Genomic DNA, 18,714 nt, shown 5'->3' with positions numbered 1-18,714 from the left:
CCAACTGTCAATTCAAATAACGCTACAATTTCACCACACCAACGGCAAAAGCAACGAAAGAGCGGCCCGTGTGGTGAGTTTCAAATCAGACAGCCGGCAAAACGGCCGGCGGCTAGCTCGGTGGTAAACAAAAAAATATCGAGCCGCCGTCACGGCCTGTCACACGGCGCTCTATACCGCCCGAGCATCGAAGCCGCTTCATTAGCCCTCGCCGAGTGCAGTCGCTGCTGTGATCCGGAGCATAATTTTTGCACCTATTTTTCACCCGTGAGTGTGTGTTTGTGTCGCTCTCCGTGTATGTGTTGCGCTTCCGTTCTTTACCCTCATTCAACATCGACGCTCGAGCGGAAATCAAGCGCTTCCCAAACGGCTCGTCCCCAATCGGCCCCGTCGCGTGTGTGTAGGCTCTTCCCGTCCGAAACGACCGATGTCGGACGATGTTGCATTGATAGGATCGCGAGCAAAGCAGCAGTGCAGTGCAAAGGTGGACAATATGTAAGTAATCAGAGCGACGGGTCGTTGGCCAGTTGTTTAGGCTTTAGCGGTCGGGGCAGGAAGAAAATGGCGATCTGTTGCCGATTGGCGAACGTTTTTCGATCAATCGGACTGGGCAGGACAGGGCTGGAAAGACAATTTGCAACAAGCAGTTGACAATGCATATGTTTCACCCCGCGTTTTTGTGCGCTTGTGTCTGCTCTACCTCTGTGTGCGTGTCTGTGAGAGCATTCGGTTGCTGGAAATAAGACGGAGGAAGCGAGAAATTGGCATTCTTTTCGGTTGAAATCATCTTTTGCAATGGAATACGGGCAGCCAGTCAGGGTAATTCGTGTGTGTAGGTGAGGTGTAAAAGAACTGCATCCGACGAATGCCAGACATATCTCCATGCGCCCTTGCCCCCCGTTCCCGTCCACGTCCCTCCGCTAGATGATCGTTAGCGAAAGGGAAGAAATGAACCGTGGCGTTTAAACATGCGCTTAAATGCTGCTTTGCCGGCAGCAGTCCCCGATCGAAGCAAGCCATTGTAAATTTTTCGGCAGACCGACCCGTGTGTTGGCAGCGGGGGGCATTTTCCGTGCAGGCAGCACCAGAGGACAGACAGGAGCCGGTACGCGCGCGTGTGTGTGTGGGTTGGCCTGAACGTGTTAGAACGCTGTTAGGGGTAAAAAAGTATGTTCCGAGGTTCGTACATCGGTTTTAATTCTGTGTGTAGCCAGGGCAGAAGGCTGAATCAGCAGGAATAGAATGAAGTGACAGGCGATTTATGCGTGGAAATTTCCCAGCGGTGTTTTGCGATTCTGTGTGTACGCGAGCGTGCGTGTGTGTGTGCGGCTGTCTCATGAATTGCAGCCGCCGTCTGTGTCGCGTACTGCCAAAAGACGGCAAGAACAGTGCCGTCGTACTCACACACCACAGCGCAGCAAAGCGAACGCAATTTGTGGTGCCGACACTGGCTTGTTCTCTGTTCTTTCGTGGCAATGACCAAGTGTGGTGTTTTAATGTAGCGGAACCGCTGTTTTCTTCCATTTTATTCGCAGCACTCGTAGTTAAGGAAGTGGGCAGCCGTTAGCAACGCGCAAAAACCGCACGCCAAGTGAGTGCGATTCAGCAGCAGCAGCTTTTCGTCCGGTCGAAGCAGGACCGAATTGTAACCTCAATCATCTTCCATTCTCCCCCCTGGAACCTCTCCCCGCAGAAGGACGCTTCATCTTCAACCCCATCGCACACCCCCTCGGTATCCACGAGTGTGTAAAAACACTGTGGTCGTCGGTGTAAAGAGAAGGAAAAATTCCCAGCGAGGAAGAGAGGGCGACCGCAAACAGAATCATCATCTCCGCGCACCCCCAGACACCTCCGTCTCCGTCACGGACGCACCCGGTTTGGCTTAATGTCTAGTGGTGAGTTTCGTGACAGCTTGGTCGATCCCCCAGCCGCCAAAAAGCGGAAGCTGCCATCGCCGACGCCGTCGCTGACACAGCCGCCCGAGCACGAGCAGCAGCCGTCGCAGCCGCCGCATTCGTCATCGCCCGCGATTGAGCGCTCTGCACCATCGTCGGCCGCAGCCGCTGCAGTAGTAGTAATGGCGACGTCCAATAACAATGGCTCCGCTCCCGTGCCGTCCGTGGAGAACAACAGCGCCGGGGGAGGTGGCGGCGGCGGCGGTGCCCAGGAAATCGACGAGGGGCTGTACTCCCGCCAGCTGTACGTGCTCGGCCACGACGCGATGCGTCGGATGGCCCGGTCGGACGTGCTGATTTCCGGGCTCGGCGGGCTCGGCGTGGAGGTGGCGAAGAACGTGATCCTGGGCGGCGTGAAATCTGTCACGCTGCATGACACGGCAGTCTGCACGGTCGGCGACCTGTCGTCCCAGTTCTATCTGACCGCGGAGGATGTGGCGGGCGGGCGCAACCGGGCCGAGGCGAGCTGCCAGCAGCTGTCCGAGCTGAACCACTACGTCCCGACCGTCGCCTACACGGGCGAGCTGACCGAGGAGTTTCTGCAGAAGTTCCGGGTGGTGGTGCTGACGCTGGCCCCGCCCGCCGAGCAGCGCCGTGTGGCGGAGATTACGCACCGCCACAACATTGCGCTGATCGTGGCGGATACGCGCGGCCTGTTCGCCCAGGTGTTCTGCGACTTTGGCGTCGACTTCACCGTGTACGACCAGAATGGGGCCAACCCGAGCTCGGCCATGGTGGCCAGCATTACGAACGACGCGGAAAGTCTCGTTACGTGCGTGGACGAGACGCGCCACGGGTTCGAGGATGGCGATTATGTTACCTTCACCGAGGTAAGTTATCTCTTCTTCCCCCCCCTAGTGCTGCTGCCGCGGTGGGGCCCAAAACGGGGTGGCCATTGTGCGTGTGCTTCTGTGTGTGTGTGTGTGTTGGGGAACTGGAAAGCTAATCCATAGGTGGCGTATGTGTGCGTGTGCACGCGAAAAGGGAGTTTGATTCGTCGAATTTTCTAGTGCATTTCATGCGACAGAGTGAAAAATGAATTAGTGAAACATTGCGTGATGATGTGATTGGTGGTGTTGCATTTCGATATTCACCGCGCTAGATAGGGGTTTTGGGGCAGAAAAAATACGCCTCTCGAGTACACAATGGGTTGTGGGGGAGCCCCGAGTGAAGACACGGTCGGCGATTGCTGTGTGCGTGCGTTCGTGCGTGCGTGTATGCTGCCTCTTTGCCGTGTTAGCTGGTATGGTGAAATTTTGCTATTCACAACGGATGGAAAATCACCCTTCCCCCGCTCTCAAATCGCCCAGTACTCATTCGAAATGAATTTTCTTCTTTTACTCCACTTTTCGTTGGCCGCACTTGATGGTGGAGCCGTGCGCGCGTGTGTGTGTGCGCGCGTGCTATATCCAGGGTTGGATGAAAACCGCACGCGCTTGTGTATGTGTGTATGTGCGCGCTGTTGCTGTATGCGTGTGTGTGTGTGTGAGCGGAGTTTGGCTCCTATGTTGCAGCAGCAGGGTGGTTACGATGAAAAAGTCGTCGGGGAGGAGGGGCGCTGTTGCTATAATATTTTCGGGGCTTTTTCTCTGTGTCGATGGAAACCGAAGACGGCCGACGGGGGAGAATGGCCACGAGCAAATGATGAGTCATGTGTGTCACACTTTTACTTTCCAATGCGCACGGCCTGCGTTTTGACGTTGGCTGTAAAAATAACGACGAGATAAGGAGTGCTCTGAGAGGCTGGCTAAAACCTCATGCACCACCTGCAGCCAAGCGCGGAGTAGGCTTTTTTCTCGCTTCTTCCTGTGATAGTCCCATGAAGCTGATCTGATGATTGCCGTGCCCGAGGCTCGGTTTTTGTTATTTGCCAGCGGGTGAAACGGTGTGACGGGGATGAAGGTGTAGAATATGCACAATTCGAATGCGTATTTTCAGACGCAGTGCAAACAAAAACCGCGATGTAATGTGGGCAGCAGCAGCACCACACCCCGCAATGCACCACACACACTCTCTCTCTCTACCGCCTTGTACTACTGCCAAGAGCTGTGTTTCTCTTTGTTGTGTTGAAACTTCCTTGTTTCTCGCATCGTCATCTGACATCATTCGTCGTCGTGATGATGATGATGATGATTATCGTCATTGCGGTTACCTCTAACCGAGCGAGACATACACGTACGTGAAAATGCAGCTTTTGAGGGGTGCAGGGGGGAGAGGGGTCGAAGGATGCGTAACGCTTTTTGGTGTAACAACACCCGTGCCCGTTGGACTGCTGCACATATCGCGGGCTGTGATCGGTTTCTTTGTCCAATCTCGCCATGTACCGAGACAGAGACCGTTGAGGGGTGTAGAATTATTGCAGAAAACAATTTGAAATGAAAATGAAATGTTGAGCTAATGATTGAACACAGACAGCAATCGTGGGCATGATTTGATTACGTTTAAAATAAATGTTTTTCTTTCTTTTTAAAACACATTTCGCAACAAAAAAGTGAAACTTTTAATGAAACTCCTTTCTGAAATCCGGTCGTACGTCGATTTGATGTGTAGCGACCATAGCAACGAGGCACAGAAAGTTTGCCTACTGGGTACTCGGTTGCTACACATCCTCCTCCTCCTCTTCACACGACCTTCCCCCGGGAGTGGCTAATCGATCGTTTCGGTTACTCCTTCTTTTCAAGCGATTGCTCATTGCTTTGGCCGATGATTGACACCAGCTCAATGATATTAATTAAATTGCTACAGAAACTAGAACAGTACAGTGGGGGCAACAACAAGAAAAAAACAAAATTAGTCAATCAATGGAAGTAATGTGCACTCCCCGGAATGTTGTACCACTAATGGCACATTACGCTCGAGAAGGTACTTGGTAAATTTAATTAGCGAACCAATCGATACCATTGTTCGCTGGTAGACACGCAGGCGGTATGGACGCGAGGTGGCGTAAATTATGCCGACTCCTTTGACACATGCTAATTAATAGTTTGGTCCATATACAGGGCAGTGTAAGAATTTTGCCTAGAAATGTTGGAAAGTGGCTCTAAATTATTCCTAAAAGGTTATTATAAATTGTTACCTTTTTTTAAAACACTATCATTAATTTCAGAAAAATGTATGTACAAAATGATTTGGCCAAAATGATACAATTTTATATCAAAATGTATACGCCAAACCAAAATCAAAATGAAATATTTCAAAACAAACATTATATTCATCGATTACGATACTGCATGAATTTGCTGTAGCTTAAAAAAAGCAATTATATTTATTAAAAGTAAACACAACAACAATGTACTCTTTTTTACGTTTTTATTTACCAAGCTACACACCACTGTTAAATAGCCGTTGCACTGAAAAATAGCAAATAAAATGTACTTATGTATCGAATGCTTCTCTGTCTCCCTCCGTAGGTGCAAGGAATGACGGAGCTGAACGGTTGCGCACCGATGAAGATCAAGGTGCTGGGACCGTACACGTTCAGCATCGGCGATACGAGCAAGCTGAGTCCGTACCTGCGCGGCGGCATCGCGACCCAGGTCAAGATGTCGAAGCAGATGAGCTTCAAGTCGCTGGCGGAGGCGGAGAATGCGCCCGAGTTCATCATGACCGACTTTGCCAAGTGGGACCATCCGGCCAACACGCAGATCGCGTTCACCGTGCTCGGCCGCTACCAGGAGCAGCACGGCCGGCTGCCGCGCCCCTGGAACGTGGAGGATGCGGCCGAGTTCGTGGAGATGTGCCGCAAGCGCGCCAAGGAGATGGCGGTCGAGGAGCTGAACGAAGCGATGCTGACCAAGTTCGCCAAGGTGTGCGCCGGCGACCTGTGCCCGATGAACGGTGCGATCGGTGGCATTACGGCGCAGGAGGTGATGAAGGCCTGCACGGGCAAGTTCACCCCGATCAATCAGTACTTGTGCTACGATGCGCTGGAGTGTCTGCAGGAGGCGGACCTCACGGAGGAGGAGTGTGCCCCGACCGGTTCGCGCTACGATGGGCAGATTGCCGTGTTCGGGCGCAAGTTCCAGGACGTGCTGGGTCAGCTGAAGTACTTCATCGTCGGGGCCGGTGCGATCGGCTGCGAGCTGCTGAAGAACTTTGCGATGATTGGCGTCGCGTCCAAGGGCGACGGTGAAATCATCGTCACCGATATGGATCTGATCGAGAAGAGCAACCTGAACCGGCAGTTCCTGTTCCGGCCGCACGATGTGCAGCAGCCGAAGTCGCGCGTCGCCGCCCAGGCCGTGAAGCGCATGAACGGCGACATTAAGGTGACGTCGCACGAGAACCGCGTCGGGCCGGAAACGGAGCGCTTCTACGACGACACGTTCTTCAACCGCTTGGACGGCGTGGCGAACGCGCTGGACAACATCGATGCGCGTATCTACATGGATCGGCGCTGCGTGTACTACCGCAAGCCGCTGCTCGAGTCGGGAACGCTCGGCACGCTCGGCAATATTCAGGTGAGTGGTGCCGAGCCCAGTCTGTCGTTGTTGTTTTGTTTTGCTGGGTGGGGGATCCTGTCTTCCATGAGATGCTGGATGGTCGCTTTATTCAGTTGTCTAAATTTAATACAGGAAGAGAAAATACCTTTCTCTAGTGGAAGAACGTGAGTTTTGTTCTGCAACGGTGCAATGAAACCACACACACACGGGAGATGGAACAGTAGAACGAGATAAACAAAAAGTTTTTCTCCCTGTCTCCTATCAGATGCCAAAAGGATGTAGTTTGTTGGCGATCTCTAAATGACAGGCGACATTCTATTTATAATCACCGTAAAGCGTAATAGTACGTCCAAACACGATATTCGGATGAACCAGTACAAAATCCTGTTTTCCATGGGACGCTGGAATAAACCATTTCTAGATGTCCATAATTAGGACAGGAAAAGCAAAGCTTTATCTTGAACCAAACATAATTCTTCCCTCGCTTGGTGGAAGCTTGTTTGTGGTTCGATACAACATTATTTATTTATTTTTTTAAAAATTAGTTAATCGTGTTTCTTCGAAGGCATTTTCTCTAGTGGAACAGCCTTATCCAGGGCTGAGAACTTCTTCTTCTTCTTCTTTGGCACAACAACCGCTGTCGGTCAAGGCCTGCCAGTACCCACTAATGAAGAGAGCTTGGCTTTCAGTGACTTATTGTTACCATAGCAGGATAGTCAAGTCCTACGTATGGGGGCACGGTCTATTCGGGACTTGAACCCATGACGGGCATGTTGTTACGTCGTACGAGTTGACGACTGTACCACCAGACCGGCCCGAGGGGGCTGAGAACACAATATATATCTTCTTCTTCTTGTTTGGCTCAACAACCGATGCCGGTCAAGGCCTGCCAACCCACTTGTGGGGTTGGCTTTCAGTGACTTATTGATTTCCCCCCATAGCAGGATAGTCAGTCCTACGTATGGCGGCACGGTCTATTTGGGGCTTGAACCCATGACGGGCATGTTGTTAAGTCGTACGAGTTGACGACTGTACCATGAGACCGGCTCCACACAATATATATAATATTTAAATAATGTAAGAATGATGCATGGATTCAAGACCAGAATGGACAGTGTCCCCATACGTAGGGTTGACTATTCTGCTATGGGCAACTAATAAGTGGCTGAATGTCAAGTACACTAATGGCATAGGAAGACCTAGGAATGATTGCAGTGCCACAGAAGAAGAAGAAGAATGAAAAGTACGTTTGATATGTATCGCGAGATGTATCCTGTTTTCCATGGGACACCGGAATATTACTCCGTTTCTGGATGTCCATAATTAGGACAGGAAAAGTAAATCTGTTTATTGAACCTTTAGTCATTGTTTCCTTTTCCATGGAAGCTTGTATATGGTATGATACAACATGCTATTAGGAAGCATATTTTAGTAATATTGAACAGAATTAGATGCGGCCAATCGACTGTGTCCATCTTGCATGTAAATTAGGAATTAACCTGTTTTCCATGGGACGCCGGAATGTTACTCCGTTTCCGGATGTCCATAATTAGAACAGGAAAAGTAATGCTGTTTATTGAACCAAAAAATCATTCCTTCATTATTGATGGAGGCCTGAACGCGGTTCAATACAACACAAAATAAGGAAAGACATTTTAATTCTAGTAAGAATTTTGTGGCCAATCGGCTGTTCATCGTGCAATAATGAATCTGTTTTTCATTGGATTATTGAACAAATTGTTTCTAAATGTCCATAATTGGGATAGGGAAAGCAAAGCTTTATTTTGAATTAAATATCATTATTCTCTTGTGTCCTGTGGTCCTGTACGGTTCGATACAACATATTATTAGGAAGGATATTTTAAAAGTACATTGAGAAGAAGGATGCAGCCAATTAACTGTGCAATACCGGGAATAACCTGTTTTCCATGGGACGCTGGATTTCAAAAACATTTCCAGATGTCCATAATTAGGACAGGGAAAGCAAAGCTATATCTTGAACCAAAAATCATTCTTTCCTTTTTTGGCGGAAGTCTGTATATGGTTCGATGCAACACAACACTAAGATAGGATGTGATCATTATTTGAATGTCTGGTTCTTGCATTCATTCAGCTCCAGTTCATTAATGTGAATATGTTTTCAATTGTCTTTTTTTTTTACACAGGTGGTTGTACCATTTTTGACCGAATCGTACAGCTCGTCCCAGGATCCGCCGGAGAAGTCGATCCCGATTTGCACGCTGAAGAACTTCCCGAACGCGATCGAACACACGCTGCAGTGGGCTCGGGACACGTTCGAGGGCATCTTTAAGCAGGTGGCCGAAAATGCGGCCCAGTACATCTCCGATCCGACCTTTATCGAGCGCACGCTCAAGCTGCCCGGAGTGCAGCCCCTCGAGGCACTGGAATCAGTCAAGGTAAGGCGGCGGAATGATAGAAAGGGAGCGAACAAAAGCAAACGATAATATATATACGCCATTTTCTTTTATTATCACAGAAAGCGCTGATCGACGACAGGCCGAAATCGATTGAGGACTGCGTGAAATGGGCCCGCATGTACTTCGAGGAGCAGTACTCGAACCAGATCCGCCAGCTGCTATTTAACTTCCCGCCCGACCAGATGAGCTCCACCGGCCAACCGTTCTGGTCCGGCCCGAAGCGTCTGCCGGAAGCGATCACGTTCGATCCGGAGGAGCCGCTGCACCTGGACTACATCTTTGCGACCGCCAACCTGAAGGCGGAAGTGTACGGCATTCCCCAGCAGCGCAACCGGGATGCGATTCGTAAGATTGTGATGACTATTGAGGTAAGTGAGATGGTTTATTCGATTCTTTTTTTTTTTGTCAATAAAACTAACACACCTTGTCTCGCACTCGACGTGTTTTTTGCTCCAGGTGCCGAAGTTTACGCCACGCTCGGGTGTTAAAATTGCCGTCACAGACTCGGCCCTGCAGGCGGAGGAGAACGGCGGCGGCGGTGGTGGCGGCGCCGGCGGCGAAGATCTCGATCCCGATCGCATCGGCCGGTTGCAGAGCGAGCTGGCCGCGCTCGGCAAGCCCGACTTCACCATCACACCGCTCGAGTTCGAAAAGGACGACGACAACAATCTGCACATGGACTTTATCGTCGCTGCGTCCAACCTGCGCGCGGCCAACTACAAAATCCCGCCGGCCGACCGTCACAAGTCGAAGCTGATTGCGGGCAAAATCATGCCGGCCATTGCGACCACCACGTCGCTCGTGGCCGGGTGCGCTTCGCTCGAGCTTTACAAGCTGGCACAAGGGTAAGATAGAGCGAGAGAGAGTGAGGAGAGAGAATGAGAATGAGCTTAACAACCCGAATTCATCTTGCACACTTAATTTACAGCTTCAACACGCTGGAGCGCTTCAAGAACGGCTTCCTGAACCTGGCCCTGCCGTTCTTCACCTTCTCCGAGCCGATCCAGGCGAAAAAGGCAACCTACTACGACAAGGAGTGGACGCTGTGGGACCGGTTCGAGGTGAAGGGCGAGCTGACGCTGCAGGAGTTCCTCGACTACTTCGAGCGGGAGCACAAGCTGAAGATCACGATGCTGTCGCAGGGCGTCTGCATGCTGTACGCGTTCTTCATGACGAAGCAGAAGCAGCAGGAGCGCCTGAACCTGCCGATGTCCGAGGTCGTGCGGAAGGTGTCGAAGAAGAGCATCGAGCCGCACGTCCGTGCGCTCGTGTTCGAGATCTGCTGCAACGACGAGGAGGGTGAGGACGTGGAGGTGCCGTACGTGCGCTACGTGTTGCCTTGAATAGCTTAAGTGGTGGCGGCGGCGGCGGCGATAGAAGGGGGCTGCGGTGTGGGAGAAGTTTCGAGTACGGATTAATGTTTGTCGATACTGAAGAGAGATGAAAGGGCACGGAAGAGGAAGGGATGAGGAGGAGGAGGAGAGAAGAGAGCGAGGTTAGAAGTAAAAGGGAAAATGCAACAATGAATAGCAGAACACGTGAATTAGGCATAAAAGGAAGGGTTTGTACTGTCGCAAGCACAGAGAGCGTTGCACACCGAGCAAATTGCGCAAAGTGACGAACTTTTCACAGGCTTGAGAGTGCGTAAAACAATCGACAAGTGCAGTTTGTGCGCAAGTTTTTCACCCATCCCTTTGATGAAGATCAAGCGGCTTGTGTCGAGTGGGCCACCACCCAACCCAACTCAATTTAGAAAAGCAACGCGTGTGGTGGTCGCCCTTGACCTCTAAATTCCCTCTTTTTCTCTCTCTTGCGGTGCCGTGTGTGGTATCACTTAGTATTTATTGTTCATTAATATTCCTACGCCCCACTTTTCCCTCTTTGGCCCAAGCGGGGAGAGGAGTCGTTGGCAAACGCGATTCGAGCCCGATCTCGAGCACAGAAAAGAAGAGGCGCGTGCGGGCGGGCGGTATGAAATGGGATTAGAGAAAAGGGTGGAAGTAAAATTGAACCCTACCCCCTTTTTTTTGGAGACAAGCTACGTCGTGTCGAGGAAGAAGAGAGATAGCCGAATGAGAGCAGCGGAACCATAATAAAAGCATAGCTTTTTTTTTAAACAAATAATGTTTTTTACCGTACTTGATGCGTTTTTCCACGCATTGAAGAAGGAAAAGACGTAAAGTCAGTACATAAAATGAATGGAGTTAGAAGAGAAAGAGAGAATAGAGAGGGATAGAAGAGAACGTGGATTGTAATTAGGAAGTGAGTTTTCGTTCGCGCGAGAGGTCAAAGTTTGTGTGGGTGCGTGTCGCGTCATCGCAGGTAAATCGGCACAGCATCATAAGAAAAGGTAGCTAATAAATTAGAACCGTCTTAGTACAGGGAAGGTGGCGACCTCTGTTGTTCGTGGCCGTAAGGTGTAGGGCGCAGTGGTTTGGGCTAATGTGTGTAATGCCCCCCTGGCGGAGATTGTGGTGTGGTGCGAATGATTTCGATTTTTGTACTATAAACGTCCTCGATGCGATTGATTCAATTGCTTTATCGCGATTTTAATGCTTTCTCTCTGTGAAGGATGGTTCTGGAAGAATGCTGCCCACACACACACACGCGCGCACACCGCTACAATTGAATCAAATAACGTTGAACCAGCATATGAGCATACAAGTTGGAGTAAAATAAAGAACAGGAAACTGGTGTAACAGAATAGCAGACAAGAGCATGTAGGATGTTTAGTAGTAGTGAGTTTTGTTGCCTCTTGTCCCGTTGCATTGAGATTGAGGACATGAGGCGCTTACAGGCGGATGGTTGGCCCATAGCGGACACTTCAGAATCCGTAAACCCGAAAGCCAATACTATATTCTGAAAATGAAAATGCCGTTGGTGGAGAGGAGTACGTGCATCAATCGCGATAAACAAGTGCTGACATGAGAAGGAGCGAAAAAAGCAAACACAAGACCCACACACCCACACATACAAAAGAAACAAAAAAAAAACAACACAATTAGCTGAAAGGATAAGACTTACCCTTATAATCTCTGATGTGTAGCAATGGGACGAATATGAAACGAAATGGCGTGAAATAAATTCATTATATTTTAAATTGAATGCTGAACTGAAGCTACCCAAAACACGAAGCGATTATTTGTTCCCCTGTGTGCGTGTGTGTGTGTGCTACACGCGTTGCGCTATTCCGTGCATGTGTGCGTCTGTTTCAAGCTGTCCGATCGCGTCGATGAAGCTGCAGCACCAGCATCCATCCATTCAGTGAGTGCAAGCGCTTCATCAGCGGAGCAAGATCGCAGTCGCCGTTGGGAAAGTAGTTGCCGTTATCGGTGTGCCCCTCATTACCAGTGTTGAACGCGTTACACATCGTGTAAAGGGTGATTTAATGTGTGCGTGATTTAGAAGTGATCGATCAACCGCACAGAAAGTGTCCATTATTCGAACGATGTAACGGCAGGAAACATCCAGTGGCGCTCGTTTTGCTGTGGGGCAAGCTCTAATATAACACCCGCTGATAGTGGTGGACCCAAACCCTGCCCTCCAAATGGGTCGGATAAGACACGGACGGCAGCAATAGGTGGGTGGGTGTATAAATGCAAGCTCCCGGCAATAATCAGCCCTGTAAAATTGGGCTGAAGGTGGGAGGGATAGACGATAACAAATCAATCACCGATCCCGCTCCCGAACCAATTAGTGTCGATTATATTACTGGCAGGCGGGTGTGTGTGTTTGGGTGAGCAGTGATTAATCAGGCCTTTTTAGGGCCCGACACACGGTGACAATTGTTTTACAAACATCCCACACTGTGGTGCTACTGTTTCGGTTCCCAGATAGTAGATAAATAATTCGATTGACATGATGATGATGATGATGGTTCGATTAGCCGATTACATTGAGTTGCCCAAAAGTGGTTGGCAGGAATGTGTCCCGCGAATGAAATACAGTATCAAAGGCGTCGCACAGGATCGGTGTTGAGTAAATTGTGGCCAAGCACTTGAAGTGGATCGTACATTACGGTACCAAAAGTTGCTTGCCTTTCCATTACTCCGCTGAACTGTAATGGTTTGTATAGAATAAGTTTAAAAGTCCCCATGGATGGTAAGACATGATGACGATGCGTTCAATCTGAGGAGCAGCAACTGCTATTGGCAACCGACAACAGCGACTGCTTTGATGAGCGTGCTGTTTAGGGCAGCTCATTGGAGGGAAGAGTAATAAACAAATGGCGCATTATTGCCAACCAAAGGGTTGGCGCTGACTCATCAGTGTCATGAGGCTAATTTGAATACACTTTGTTCAAGCAATGTGCGACATTGTTGCATTGCAAACTTGAGGCATACAGTGGCTTACTAAATTGATGGTTCACTCAACAATTTTGGAAATATTTGCAAATATCTTGGCCAGTTCTGGAGCTGGGCTGCAATTGTTTATACCATTCGATGGATAATCTTTCGAAGTATCGAATTGGAAAAGGAAAAATGTTGTGTACACAAACATATTCATTTAAAGTCAACCCACCGGCGAAGTCAAATCATTGATTGGTGCACCTATGTGGACGAATGTAATATTCCTTTTAGGTCAGAATATAGATTTCATGAGCAACAAGTGCCATTGATTCCTCAGGCTGCATTGAATAACGAAACATGTCTACTATGGCCGTACTAACTCCAAACAATAAGAGTCAACCGAACCGTGCTGCGGAAGTGACACACTAGGAATAACTGTTCTGATAGGGTAGAGTGACCCGTACAAAATTCAAACAGTTCCGAGGAAAGGACAACAAAATTAAAAAGATAATCCAGACGATATATGTGTAGTGTAGAGGCCGGTTACAATAATTTACAATTTTTAAAGATCTTCTCAAATCTACCCATTGCTACCCCACCAATATGCTTTCGTAGTGTTTCTGCAATTCATTCAACTAACCTCCGTTCCACAGACTCGTCTCGCGATCGCTGTAAAAGCAACAAAACAACCCAAACCCCTTCCCATTGGTGTTTTGAGCTTCGTCTCCCTCCAAAGCTTGATAAGCGAATCTACAAACGATGCACAAACTAATTTCCCTATCAGTACCGGACTTCAGGTAGTGGTAATAATGCTCTGACATGCGCCACCACCCTGTCGATTCTAAACCCCCTTTTTGGCGATGACTCTCCGCAGCAAACTGATGACTAGGTGGTAAACCTAGCTCCTCCTTATCTTAAATGTACCTCCGTAATAAAGCAAAACTGCGGCTATGCTGCACCGAAAGAGTAAAGTAAACTTCCTCAAATTGACGGCCCCGCAGACCCGTGGGATGGGATGCCTGCTTCCCGCCGGGTGTGCCGGGCTACCTGCGAAATCACTGCTATCGGAGACACCGACCGAGACGTCTTGTCCATCAATCTGAGTCATCTCTGGGCGGTGCACGGGTGTAGCTGTCGCGTGGAACAGTTTCACGCCGACGTCGATGTGTGGGGACGATAGCGCAACGATAAGACAAACCAGCTGGGTAGATTGTGTCTCCGTACACCGGACCGATGTACACTGGACCCGGGCCGGGTGGGTTAGCCGAGGGGTGCTAACATACATTTTGGCACAAGCCATGCGGCGCGTGGCTGTCAGATCAGTTTCGCCTGTCGAAGGTGACGGACCCGGGTGGAAGGTCATCCCCGGTTGGAGGGAGTGCTTTGGGAAGAACCGTTGGGTGACTTGTGCTGAGGTTTTGGCGATCGTTGCAATCGTTTCCGTGTGTGTTGCAGGTGTAATTCTACGTGCTCTCATTTCCTGAAGTTCTTCAAACGTTCAAACGTGTCGTATTGCAAATCGTGTGTGTGTGACGAGTGAGCAAATCGAGCACGGACGTCATGAGTGTAGGAATTTTTCGATACCTTTCCTTTCGATATCAGCTTATCTGATAACGCTGGCACCCGAGACCTGAGGTATCCTTCAAACACGTTTTTTTTTGTTTTTGCATATTTTAAAAAGTTTGCGCAGTGTACTATAATCCGGACTGTCTGCCAGACGGGAAGTGCTGGTACACATTCGTCGATTAGTGCCTCCGATATTGAAGCTTGGACCAAGTGGCTGAAATTACGATAAGGAAGAAGCCCTGTGCAAAAGAAAGGGATTAAAGCAGGGTTGCCAAAATGCAAAACGGCACAAACGTCAAAGCGTGATTGTTGTTGCCAAACAGCGAAGTAGCCATTGGAAGGCCATCAGTGCGCGAGTGGCAGTGTGAAATCGCGTTCCTTTAGAGGTGGTTCTCAGGGATTCGCAATTGCCGATTGCTGATCGGGATATCACCATTAAAATCCCTGTTGCTGTGGGTAGAGTGCACTCGGTTGATTAATTCCTGCATAACCTACAACGAGAATGGAAAACTGGAGATGTAAGCAGTGTGGCAATTTCCCGAACGGGGAGGTGTACCAGTGTGCTGCCAAGGATCATTTTTACTGCGCAACTTGCAAGGAGTCAAAGAACAGGACGCTATGTACGGTGAGTATAATGGAGATGGTGAGAGCTTTTGGAAGTTCGATGTGGTTTGATCCCCAGTTGATTGAGAGCAAGATTGTCCAAATTTTGGAAATTCTTCTTGGAGCTAAATGGTTCGGGTTTAATGGATTGCCTCTTACTGAAAGTGTAAGGTAATTGGGAATAGAAGAAGGTTCGCATGAAGATATTCAAGTGGTGCTGATGACTCGAGAGCAGACTTCACGTAATATCGTCATAAATTGAATTCCAATAGTCAACGACGAAAAACAAACTCCCCAAAACAACGCACACCGCACAGCGCGCGCCAACGAACAGCCTACTACGCTGCGCGTCATTTCAAGATGGCGAATATCTTTTGTACAAACAAAAGGCGCAGCTCTAGCTAGGGGGCGGCACACCTACTTGCCGTCGCCGTTTTGCTGTTCGTTGCTTTGATTGCATTTTTCAAAGATAAAGTTAGGCCTGATATGTTGTTCCGTACACGCCTAAACCCACCGGTGCGGCGGCCTGTTGGTGTGATAAGCGCTAAAAACGCCACCATCCAACCTTCCGGAAGAGGCAGCAACACAGCGGCAGCGATACATTAACATCTGTCCGATAAGAGCGCGCGGTACACGCTGCCTTAGCCCTTGGTCGACAGTCAGTTCCAATATTTTTGGGCTGCCACCGGTTTTCATACAACAATGTGTCTTACCCCTGTTCTAATCCATTCTTCTGTATTGAATTTTCTGCCGCCTCAGTGTGGATCGAAGCTGAAGGATAGCAAAGTACCGAACCCGATCGAGAAGCTGCTGCATCAAGCGATGTGTCCCTGCCGCTACGCATCGAACGGATGTACCTGGAAGTTTGTGCAGAGCGAGATGGACGCGCACTTGGTCGAGTGTCGCTTCCGGCCGTACCGATGTGTGGCTGCTTCGTTGAACGTGATCAAGTAAGGCCGTTCAACCTTAAACAGATGTCACCGAAGCGCTCTCTGATCGTATGTACTTGCGCTTTCATTTCCAGATGCAACTGGCAAGGTTTGCAGCATGAGATCGAGGACCATCTAGCGAAGGGCCACAAAGAGCTGGGCGAGGTGTTCCGGTTCCGCGAGAGCACCTCGCTCGTGTTCAAGGAGCAGATCTCGCTCGGCGGTCTGAAGCTGGTCGATGCGTTCAGCAAGCGCTTCCTGTTCTACTTCTTCTCCGACGTCGCCCACAAGAAGCTCTCCTTTCTGATGCTTTACTTCGGGCGGCGCGAGGAGGCGGCCCAGTACTGCTACGAGCTGGAGATTAGCGGCCGACCGTTTGCGCCACCCGCCAATGGAACGGACAAAGAGGCCACCACCATCCCGCCGGTGGTCGAGGATGATGCACCCGACGCGAGCGTCTTCTCCCGCACCGTTAAGTTTGTGGAGCGTTGCAACTCCGATTCGGAAAATCTCGCCGAACTGCTCGACGAGGAACGGTGCGTGTCGCTTTCCCACCGGCAGGTGAAAAACTACCTGCACGAGGGCAAGCTTCACATGCGGTACCGTGTGCGCAAGGTTGATGGAGGTGGCCGGGAGAAGAAACTGTCCGTCACGGTCGTGCCAGCCGGGGAAGATCCACCCCTCGGGAGTGCGGCTCCGGTGAAACCCAAGCCAAGGCCACCACCGTTCGTGTTTGCCAAGAAGGGAACGCTTGCCGGTCCGGGCAAGCGTTCCAGTTCCAGCTCGAGCTCCAGCTCCAACACGAGCTCCTCCTCCAGCTCGTCCTCCACCTCCAAATCGGGATCGTCTACCGGGTCAGGCAAAACGGTGCAAAGCACGGCGTCCGTTGCCTCCCGTTCGCCATCGACTGCCTCGACCATTACGATAAGCTCGGAGCGCAATAGTGGCGACTCGGGGCAGCTTGCAGCGGCAGGCACAATGGATAGCCGACACTCGCTGTCGTCCATTAATCGCTTGACGACTCCACTGACGCCGTTCGAAAAGCCGGAACAGTGTCCGCTGATGACGCCTTCCATCAACAAGCACGATGTGGTGAGTGGTGGTGGTAGTGGTGGTGGTAGTAGTGGTGGTGGTGCTATACGAGCTGCTCGGTCGAAGCAGAACGCGATCGACAAAAAGCTGGCCTTTCACCGATACATGCAAGAATCTCGCAAAGGGAAGAAGTAGAGTGTGTGCGCTTCGTTCATCACCCATCGTAATGTCCGCTCCTCATCTGCTTCATGTTTGCTTTTTATCTGTACGTTTATGTGTTTGTGTGTGTGCGTATTTCAACACAGCGCCTACTATTAGAAGTTTGTATCGTGACCCCGCTCCGATTCCTGCCTCCTTCCGTTGCAGCCACCCTCGTGGACCGTTTCGCAAACCACGACGAGCAGCTTCGCCTACCACACCAGCACCGAGTACCATCGGCAGGTGTACGGACACGAGCCGTACCGCATCTCGCGTCACTATCCACCGTCCGAGTGTACGACCACGGCGGCCGTCTGCCAGAAGTACACGCAGCCGTACAAGGCGAAGGACGATCGGCCGTACCTGATGAAGCAGCCGACGAACTGTCTGTTCAAACCGCAACCCAAGTGGTGTGGCGGAGCTAGTGCCGGGGTAGGTCACGGAAAGGGTGGTTGGAGTGCGTAACCGCTCCAGCTGTGGTCGAAGTATCCGTTTTCCACACTAATAAACTACTCATTTCTCAATATGTTCTTGTACTTTAAATCTTTTTTTCCAAATAACAGTTTCCGATTAGATTTCACGATTGATTTATTTCTTGTGCAGACTTGCTGTCCACTTCACATCGACAAGCACAAGCATTCGCCATCTTTATGGTTTTCTTTTGCGCTTATGTTGTGTATGTGTAGGTTTTCGTACGGCATTCGTAACCGCGCCTAGCTTACATTTATTATCCTACAGACGATCACGTTTATGTTCTACCGTACAGAACGAGACTAAATATAGCAAAAAAGCACCAGAAGATCCTGCGCCGCTGACGGCGATTGCGGGAGATTGATTTCGCTAACCTTAAGAAAAGTCAGATGGAAAAGCCCCGTGTGCGGTGGCCGGTGGTTATACGCATACCACTTAAAGCAGTGATTAGAGGCGGTGTGAAAGTGCACATGAAACGTTGGGTTTTGGGGGGTTTTTTGGGCGCCGAACTGAAATTTAACGTTCTATGCAACGCCCGATTGGCAGTAGTGCATTCATCCTAATGAATGAGTATCATGTGCAGAGAACAACATAGTCTTGCTGAATGATTGTACAATGGGACACCGTCTATCAGAGCTTAGTTTTTATTACAAAAATGCTAAAAATCATGTCAAATTTAAAATGTTCTCATTGGAAAAAAAACATGAAGTTTATAAAAAAAACTTCATGAATTTGTTATAAAATACACAATTCGAGTATCTGGGAGAGGTCGAGTCCCAATGACCCAGAAT

General features: G+C 49.8%; 2 protein-coding genes across 9 annotated transcripts; both read left to right on the top strand.

The window, feature by feature from the left end:
* The first annotated feature begins 164 nt into the window (after nt 1-164).
* Nucleotides 165-11,940, top strand: LOC121598738 (ubiquitin-like modifier-activating enzyme 1). 6 transcript variants are annotated; one of them, XM_041925978.1, is made up of 8 exons: nt 165-495; nt 1,536-1,591; nt 1,694-2,785; nt 5,366-6,415; nt 8,563-8,814; nt 8,895-9,203; nt 9,292-9,680; nt 9,764-11,940. In XM_041925978.1, exons 3-8 carry the CDS (start codon nt 1,886-1,888, stop codon nt 10,176-10,178), a joined length of 3,315 nt encoding a protein of 1,104 aa, XP_041781912.1. In that variant the 5' UTR covers nt 165-495; nt 1,536-1,591; nt 1,694-1,885; the 3' UTR covers nt 10,179-11,940. The 6 variants fall into 6 exon arrangements, with proteins under 6 accessions (XP_041781912.1, XP_041781908.1, XP_041781914.1 ...); XM_041925980.1 differs by lacking the exon at nt 165-495 and adding an exon at nt 1,071-1,167; XM_041925979.1 differs by lacking the exon at nt 165-495 and adding an exon at nt 1,076-1,179.
* Nucleotides 11,941-12,041: 101 nt separating this feature from the next.
* On the top strand, nt 12,042-17,978 carry LOC121598741 (myb-like protein U). Of its 3 annotated transcripts, none has more exons than XM_041925991.1 (4): nt 12,042-12,415; nt 16,053-16,243; nt 16,318-17,314; nt 17,621-17,978. In XM_041925991.1, exons 2-4 carry the CDS (start codon nt 16,116-16,118, stop codon nt 17,915-17,917), a joined length of 1,422 nt encoding a protein of 473 aa, XP_041781925.1. In that variant the 5' UTR covers nt 12,042-12,415; nt 16,053-16,115; the 3' UTR covers nt 17,918-17,978. The 3 variants fall into 3 exon arrangements, 2 of the variants coding, with proteins under 2 accessions (XP_041781925.1, XP_041781924.1); XR_006005612.1 differs by lacking the exon at nt 12,042-12,415 and adding an exon at nt 12,428-15,315 and having other exon boundaries at nt 16,318-17,519; nt 17,621-17,710; XM_041925990.1 differs by lacking the exon at nt 12,042-12,415 and adding an exon at nt 12,428-15,315.
* Nucleotides 17,979-18,714: the final 736 nt, after the last annotated feature.

This window comes from Anopheles merus, chromosome 3L, assembly GCF_017562075.2.
Source record: "Anopheles merus strain MAF chromosome 3L, AmerM5.1, whole genome shotgun sequence".
Lineage (NCBI taxonomy): Eukaryota > Metazoa > Arthropoda > Insecta > Diptera > Culicidae > Anopheles > Anopheles merus.
This window is presented reverse-complemented; position numbering and strand designations above follow the sequence as displayed.